At 51.4% G+C, this 8,627-nt stretch overlaps 2 protein-coding genes across 2 annotated transcripts in view; both read left to right on the top strand.

Moving 5' to 3' along the window:
• Positions 1–56: 56 nt before the first annotated feature.
• On the top strand, positions 57–2,083 carry SLC18A3 (solute carrier family 18 member A3). Its single transcript, XM_004716235.2, has one exon. The coding sequence runs from the start codon at positions 57–59 to the stop codon at positions 1,653–1,655; it is 1,599 nt and encodes a 532-aa protein (XP_004716292.1). The 3' UTR covers positions 1,656–2,083.
• Positions 2,084–5,914: 3,831 nt separating this feature from the next.
• CHAT (choline O-acetyltransferase) overlaps positions 5,915–8,627 on the top strand; it is a 56,339-nt gene continuing 53,626 nt past the window's right edge. The window contains exon 1 of the mRNA XM_004716258.2: positions 5,915–5,986. Within this exon, the coding sequence (XP_004716315.1) occupies positions 5,921–5,986 (66 nt within the window). The 5' untranslated portion in view covers positions 5,915–5,920. The remainder of the gene's footprint in view (positions 5,987–8,627) is intronic.

The following is an 8,627-nucleotide window of genomic DNA, read 5'->3' as shown; positions in this document are numbered from 1 at the left end:
CGCCCTCCCGGGGCCCAGCGGAGACGTCTGAAGGGCAGCGGTGGGGGCAGGGGGCCATGGAGCCCCAGGAGCCAGCGGGCCAGGCCAGGGCGGCAGCGGCCAAGTTGTCCGAGAAGGTCGGCGCGGCGCTGCAGGAGCCCAGGCGGCAGCGACGCCTGGTTCTGGTCATCGTGTGCGTGGCGCTGTTCCTGGACAACATGCTGTACATGGTCATCGTGCCCATTGTGCCCGACTACATCGCCCACATGCGCGGCGGCAGCGAGAGCCCCACGGTGAGCCCGGAGGTGTGGGTGCCCATCCCGCCCACCCCCCCTCCAGCCAATGGCAGCGCCGCCGCGGCCAACGGCTCGGCGCCCCCGACGGCTGCCGGGCCCTCCAGGTCGGCCCTGCGGCCCCGCTACCCGACGGAGAGCGAAGACGTGAAGATAGGGGTGCTCTTTGCCTCCAAGGCCATTCTTCAACTGCTAGTGAACCCGCTGAGCGGCCCCTTCATCGACCGCATGAGTTACGACGTGCCGCTGATCATCGGCCTGGCTGTCATGTTCGCCTCCACGGTGCTGTTTGCCTTCGCCGAGGACTACGCCACCCTGTTCGCCGCCCGCAGCCTGCAGGGCCTGGGCTCGGCCTTCGCGGACACGTCTGGCATCGCCATGATCGCTGACAAGTACCCCGAGGAGCCCGAGCGCAGCCGCGCGCTGGGCGTGGCCCTGGCCTTCATCAGCTTCGGCAGCCTGGTGGCGCCGCCCTTCGGAGGCATCCTCTACGAGTTCGCGGGCAAACAGGTGCCCTTCCTGGTGCTCGCGGCCGTGTCCTTGCTCGACGCGCTGCTGCTGCTGCTCGTCGCCAAGCCCTTCTCGGCCGGAGCTCGGGCGCGGGCCAACCTGCCAGTGGGGACGCCCATCCACCGCCTCATGCTGGACCCCTACATCGCCGTGGTGGCTGGCGCGCTCACCACCTGCAACATCCCGCTGGCGTTCCTGGAGCCCACTATCTCCACATGGATGAAGCACACGATGGCCGCGTCCGAGTGGGAGATGGGCATGGTCTGGCTGCCCGCCTTCTTGCCTCATGTGCTCGGCGTTTACCTCACTGTGCGCCTGGCGGCGCGCTATCCACACCTGCAGTGGCTGTATGGCGCACTCGGGCTGGTGGTGATCGGTGCCAGCTCCTGCATCGTGCCCGCCTGCCGCTCCTTCGGGCCGCTAGTAGTCTCGCTCTGCGGCCTCTGCTTTGGCATCGCCCTGGTAGACACGGCTTTGCTACCCACGCTCGCCTTCCTCGTGGACGTGCGCCACGTCTCCGTCTACGGCAGCGTTTACGCCATCGCCGACATCTCCTATTCCGTGGCATACGCGCTGGGGCCCATCGTGGCTGGGCACATTGTGCACTCGCTGGGCTTTGCGCAGCTCAGCCTTGGCATGGGCCTAGCCAACTTACTCTACGCGCCAGTGTTGCTGCTGCTTCGAAAAGTGGGTCTCCTAACACGCTCCCGCTCTGAGCGCGATGTGCTACTCGACGAGCCCCCTCAGGGGCTGTACGACGCCATGCGCTTGAGTGAGTGCCCGGGACAGGGTCCAGAAGGCGCGCCAGGCATCCCACCTTGTGTCTTTGATGAGTGTGAAGACGACTACAATGACTACTACACCCGCAGCTAGTAGCCTGGTTCTTCTTCCTCTGGGCCGCCCCCCCTCCCCCCCGCTCCCTGTCCGGGTTGGTGGCTGCCCTGCGTACCCACTGGGGAAGTCTGGCTTTGGGCTGGCCCTTTTCAACCAGTACCCCAGCTCCCCACCGACCTCCTGTCTTGGTTACCCCTACCTCAGCTCCCTCTCGGTGCCCCATCCCACTTGTCTAACAGGGTGTGGAGCATCAAAGCCTGTGAATCGAATGTACACCTAGCAGGGGTGACGGGGGCTCACCGGTCACCATGATGGAGATCCTCTGCGTGCGTCTTTGCTTTGCGTGCGTGCGTCTGTCCTTTCACCCACTCTGCGTCTGTCTTTTCACCCACTCTGCCAAGTGCCAACCAGGCCCGCTGCACCGCGGTGCCTTCAGCCCAAGTCAATAAACCATGTCTGTCGTCGGAGAATGCTCTTTGTCGTGGTGCTAGTGGGCGGCCCGGCAAAGGGTCCCGTGCAGAGGGGAGGGTGATGCGGGTTTCCAAGGGCCAATTCAGGCACAAGCGCGAAGGGATCTTTTGCTGCCTGGAAAAGGGAATGAGTAAGAGGGAAGCAACTTCAAGGGCATTCACTCACTGACCTTCCTAGCCCCCTCCCCCTCCCATAGCCTCCCCTTTATAGTCCAGTCCACCCCTGCCTAGAGCCCAGCACAAGTGGGGCTCACAGCAGGGGAACCTGTGTGCTTGACCCAGCCCCCAGGGGACACGCCTTGCACCAGCAGCAGAACTCCCTGGCCTTCACTTTGAGCTGAGTTCAAGCTCCAGGTCCAAGCTTCCAGAAGGGAGTAGGAGAGCGCTGTCTGGACAGAAGAAAAACTGGCCCTGTCTTCAGGGATGAGCGCTTGTGTGGATGTGTGTGCTCTTTTGAGAACTAGTTGTGTGTGGGTCTGGGCTCTGGGCTCTTTGCAGGAGTCTACTCTGTGAACCGACAGGTGTAGATTTGAGTAGAAAAAAACCAAAAGCATGAGAGTGTGGGAGCCTGTGCCCAGTTTAGTCAACTAAATCTCTGAATGAAGGCTTTTAGTGAATGAAGGCCACTCCCAGTCCCAGAGCTGGAGGCCCAAGAAGCCTAACCACCCACATAAGATTTCTGAACCTAAATCTATTGGAGAGCAGAAAGCTTCATCTTTCTCTCTGGAATGGCTGAAGGTGAGCAGCCCAACGCTGAACCCACTGCTCTTAAGGCCCCAGGGAGCTGTGATTCAACAGAAAGGTATGGGGTTGGGTTCACCTGTATGTTTGAGTTTGGGGATGGAGGGAAGGTTCTGTATTGCTGGTGTGCTTGTCTATCCCTGTTCTGCTTGTGGGACCATATGTGGGACCCTTTTTTTGGGGGGGTGGGGGGAGTGACCATTGTCTGGAGCGACAATCCATCTCTGGTTGGGTGTCCCTAAGCATCCTCAGTTCTGCAGGGGGAAGTGACTATTGTCTGGAGGGAGAATCCATCTCTAGTTGGGTGTCCCTAAGCATCCCCAGTTCTGCAGTCAGGATTTACCAGTCTGTACTGCCTCCCACCCCACCCCACCCACAGTGTGAGCAGTGGTAAGGTGGAAATATAGGAGGGGGCTCTAACTAGCATTTATTATTATTATTATTATTATTCTGAAAGGGAGTGTAGCCAGATTTGATCCCAGCTGGGGTTGGGGAGGCACAGAGTTCAAGGTAGGGATAACGGCGTTATAATGTGAATGTGGGGGAAGGGGGAAAGCAGACTGGACACAATAGGTACCAGCAGGCCAATGCTCTGAGCCCCCTTTCCCATCCGGGGTTCAGCCCACCAGAGGTGGAATTAGTACAGGCGCCGTCCAGGCTTGTCTGAAAGGTTGCTGCCTCGAACCTTGAGAGGCTGCGGGAGGGGGAACAGAGGACCCAGAGGAAGAGAAAGGGGAGGGAGGGGAGGGAGGAGGAAGAGAAAAGAAGAGAGTAGGGAGGGGCAGAGAGGCGCGGCCAGCAAGTTCGTAGCCAGTCGGGTGGCCGCAGGGACCTAGACAGAGGCGCCTGCCCCTTCCGCCGCGCTGCTGACGCTCACACCCCCGCCCCACTCTCGCCTGTCCCCATCCAGCTTCGTGCAGCTCCGCGACTGTCGCCGCAGCCAAGGAGGAGAGCAGGTGAGGCGGGGCGGGCCGCCAAGCGCGGTGCTGGAGTGATGCTCCCAGGGTAGCAGGCTGGGAAGAAGTCTCAGTCAAGGACCGCATTAGAGCTGAGAGACCCCAGGTCCTTCGACTTTGAGTCTTGGACGACCGCGGCCGTCGGGGATGGCGAGGAAGCCGCATTGGGTCACTTCGTGTTTCCTGGCCCAGGGTGGTGTCCCTGCAGTGGTGGTGCTGGAAAATGAGAAGTTAGGAGCTAGGACTTGGGGATTAACCATCGGGACCCGGTGATTCACGATCTCACTCCATCTGGACCCTATCTGTTAACCCTATCTGTTAACTGCCAAGGGTGCTCTTTCTGCCCTTAGGGGATCTCCACCGGTCTTCCACCCACCTTATCCACTCATGCCCTGATTTCCTAAAATGCCCAAGCTAGAGCAAAGAGTGGGTGGTGGCTGTAGGTGGCGCCAATTCCGAGAGAGGTCGGACAGGGTCCTTGGGGTCCTGGGACAATCTAAAATTCAGGGCTGGATTTCCTGGCCGGAACTGGAACACCTGGCAGTTTTTGAAAGCTAGGCCAGCGGGAGCATGGACTGAAGGGCACTAGACAGACAGACAAACAAAACACAAGTCATATCCACACAGACCTTGTCTGGGCGCTGGGGCTCCAGAGCCAGGGTGGCGGGAGAGTTGACTGGCAGAACTGTGCCATCCATCCCCTTGGCCTCCTCGCTCCCCTGCTAGGGTTCTGAATACATCACTAAAATCATTCAGCTCCTCTGCTCCTGTCTAAGACTCCTCTCCAGGACTAGTACTTTGCATCATTGTCTCTGGCACCAGAGCCAAAACAAGAGAAGGTGTTGGCTGCAGGGGTGCCTAGGCCTCCCACCTGACTCTATCCTCTCAGACAGGCCCTCCTCTAGACCCGCTGATTTCACTTTGTAGGTCTGAGTAGGTCCTAAATTGAGCACACCCACCTGAGGTGCCTCAGTTCAGAGCACTCCTGCTAGGTGTCTGTGAACACTCTACATGTGTTCCTCGTCCAGAGCCACAACTCAAAAGGGGCAAGTATCGGCTTTAGGCTCTTTGGGAGAAGAATAGGAATAGGAGGGTTGGTGGTGGAAGTCCTTCGTGTGTGCCTCTGGATGTTTAAGCTTAGGGGAATCTCAGAAGACAGAGGTTGGAACCTCATTAGCCTTAAAAATCTGCCTTTACTCCTCTAGACCTAGCTTACTTTTTTTTTTTTTTTTTAGCTTACTGCTACTGGAACTTCTAAAGTAATTTGAAAACACCAGGTTGGCCCAGTGGTTTCTAGGAACCCCAGCTGCCCACCTTCACTGCACTACATATATCAGCATTCACACATTTCCGCCACTGACACTGAGATCCTGCAGACCAAAAGCTCCTCAAGTTCCCAGCTCCTCCTGCAAGTCCCAGGGTCCTCTCTGCTCTGGTCACAAGCCAGGCTCCCAATCAACCTAGAGAGGGCCTCCTGGACTTCAGGGCTGCAGAGTACCTTGAATGCATTCATTTACTTATTCATGAATTCACACACATGCATGCCTTCATCACTTCATTTATAAGCATTGATCTTTGTACAAGCAGGGCACCTTGATAGGCCCCCAGGTATGATCTAGTCCTCATGGAGTTCACAGTCCAGTGGGAAAAGAGAGATTGTAATCAGCAAAGCACATATGTTTTGGAACCCCTAGGCAGGAACAGAAATGTTCTGCCATTGACCCTTCAGAGAGGTGGAGGTGTGGCTACTTGGGATCAGCCTGGGCAGGCCTAGACCTACTCCCTCCAACACTGCCCTGGGGTAGTATCTGGGATGGATGGACTGGACCTGAGTGATAGCAGTCTCAGGGGACCAAATCCTAACTGGAGGCTCACCTCAAGACCCATTATCTTCTGTTTAGGGGTTCAGAGAGGGCACTGTGGCCAGGGGACTAGTCCAGAAGTCAGGAAATTGGAGCTGGTCTGCAACAAGTATACTACTGTTTTTCTCTAACCTCTTCCTAGGTTGGGGTGCAATGAGGGGCTATAGATTGTCATTCTAGGGGCCATGGCAAGTCTATGTGGCCCTTATGTTGATGACACCCTTTCTCTGTTTTGAAGTCTACATTTCTGTTTCCCCAGTCTAGGAGTTCCCACGATGCCTCTACTGGAAAAAGCCCCAAATCAAACAGTGGCAAAGCCTCCCAGCAGTGCAGAGGAACCTGTGAGTGACGTTTGGACCCCCCACCCCTCACGATGGCCACTATCCTCACTCCCAATTCTCTCCCTAGCATGATGCCTGGGCCCGAACTCTTCCCTGAGCCAGTTGAAGAGCCTGAGAAGCCCTAGAAGAACTGGGCGTGGCCTTGGGGGCCAGGAAGAGATGGGTTAGGTGTGGGAGTAGGGTGGCAGCAGGGCAGGAGAATGCTGAGTGACATCTTTTCAATTCTCTACCCCAAACCTTATTAATTCACCCTAGAGCCTTAGGCACATCTTCCCAGAAACCACTCCACCCGAAGGGATAAAGCAGCTTGTGATTTCTTTTAAAAAATATTTGATTATGTTTCAGGTATAAGTTTACACAGGAAATTAGGTTCCCATATAATGATTTTTGTACAAATTGTTCCATGGCATTGGTTACATTTTTCACAATCTGTCAGCAAATGTGTTAACATTCTCATTATTTCCATTCTGCTTCCATTTATCTAGTTTCTCTGTCTCTTTGCACCTTCTTGCTTCTGTTTTTAGGGTCAATGTTAACTGGTCCCATTTAGTTGATTATTTCAGGGAGCACACTACTCGGGAGTGATATTGTTCATTTCATAACTCAATCTATAATTTAGATGGAAGACCACCATTGGGAGTGACTTCTGGTCCAAGTTCAAAGGCTATTTCAGGACAACAGTCTCATGGGTTCCTCAAGTCTGTATTGATGTAGTAAATATGGCTTCTTAAAAAGGAGTATTGAGAGGTGGTTTTTGTTTTGTTTTGTTTTGTTTTTTAGGGCATACTATGTGCCTAGTTAGAGTTTAAAAAAAAATTCACCTTTCATTTTTGGCTTTTCCGCTACTCCTTTTGCCTCCTCCATCAACCCCCATTTCCATTAGCCATCAAGGTCGATTTCTCTTTATATGAAAATATTTTTTCTTGATATTTTTTATCTTTTAATAGTGGTCTCACACAGTATTTGCCTTTTTGTGATTGACTACCTTTACTTAGCATAATGTCTTCCAAATTCATCCATGTCGTGAGGTGTTTCACAGATTTATCATGATTCTTTAGCAAGGTGTAGTATTCCAATGCAAAGTTCATTTATTCATTTCTCCAGCCAAGTTGCTTCCAACTTCTTGCTATTATGAATAGTGCTGCAATAAACATGGGTGTGCAAGTATCTGTTCCTAATTTGCTCCTCATTTGTTTAGGGTATATACCAAGTAGAAAGATTTCTGGATCAATAGTATTTCTATTTCCATTTATTTGAGGAAGTGCCACCATACTTTCCACAGTGGTTGTCCAGTTATGCCATCTAACCAGCTGTGTATGAGGGTTCCAATCCCTCAACATTCCCTCCACCATGTTATTTGTGTGTGTGTGTGTGTATTAACTTTGTTATAAGTACCAGTTTGAGGTGTTATTTCATCATGGTTTTGATTTGCATCGCATCAATGACTAGTGATCGAAAGCATTTCTTTATAAGCTTGTTGGCCACCTGGATTTTATCTTTGCTGAATTTTCTGTTCATGTCTTCTGCCCATTTTAAATTGGATTATTCATCTTTTGCTTGTTGAGCTTTCATAGTTTACTATAGATTTGGGAGATTAATCCTTTATCTGCTATATCATTGTCAATTCCCCCCCCCCCCTCTGTGTGTTCTCTTTCTACTTTTTTGAGGAAGCCTTTAGATACACATAAATGTATTTTTAAGGAAGCCTCGGTCCTCTATTTTGTCTTCTGTTTTGTGGGTGGTTTTCATTATCTTTGATAGTGTGTTTATGCCATATATTAGGTCCCTTAAGTTTGTCCCTAAATTTTTCTTGTTGATTTTTATAGTTCTAGTCTTTACACTTAGGTTTTTAATTGATCTTGGGTTCATTTTTACGTGGAGAATGAAGTATAGGTCCTGTTTCATGCTTCTAAAAATTAAAATTAAAATTTCCAAGCAGTATTTGTTGAACGCAGGAGAAATATGAGGCTTTCTAGTCCCATAAAGATTTCTAGTCTCAGAGACCCAGAGGGTCACTTCTATCCTGTCCTCCAGGGTCATTATAAGTCTGAATCAGCTCGATGACAGTAAGTGGTTTGTTCAAGAGACGCATCCCCTGTGTATGTTTTGCTTTGGGGGCCTTTGTAAAACTTAGTTGTTTGTAGGTCCATGGATTTATTTCTGAGTTGCATATTATATTCCATTGATCTACATATTCATCATTGTACCAGTACAAGGCTACTTTGACTTCCATAACTGTCTAGTAGGTTTTGAAGTTGGCAGGTAAGAGGCCTCCTATATTGTTCTTGTTAGGTAATGCTTTACTTAACCTGTGTTCTTTACTTTCCATATAAAATTGGTGATAAGTTTTTCCATTTCTTTGAAGGATGACATTAGGATCTGGATCAGAATTGTATTATATTTGTAGTTTGGGTACTATTGACATTTTCACAATATTAAGTCTTCCTATCCATGATCATGGAACATGGAACATGTTTCCATTATGTGGGCATTTTTTTAGTTTCTTGTGGTAGTATTTGTAATTTTAATTGTACAAGTCTTTAACTTTTCTGGTTAGGTTTATTCCTAAGGATTTAACCTTTTGAGTGGTTATCATGAATAGTATTGTTTTCCTAATTTCCTTTTTAATGTTCTCTTTCTG

This window comes from Echinops telfairi, unplaced genomic scaffold (assembly GCF_000313985.2).
Source record: "Echinops telfairi isolate 266 unplaced genomic scaffold, ASM31398v2 ScPeMD7_7465;HRSCAF=8503, whole genome shotgun sequence".
In the NCBI taxonomy this organism is placed as follows: domain Eukaryota; kingdom Metazoa; phylum Chordata; class Mammalia; order Afrosoricida; family Tenrecidae; genus Echinops; species Echinops telfairi.
The sequence above is the reverse complement of the archived record's forward strand: the minus strand, read 5'-3'. Positions and strand labels throughout refer to the sequence as shown.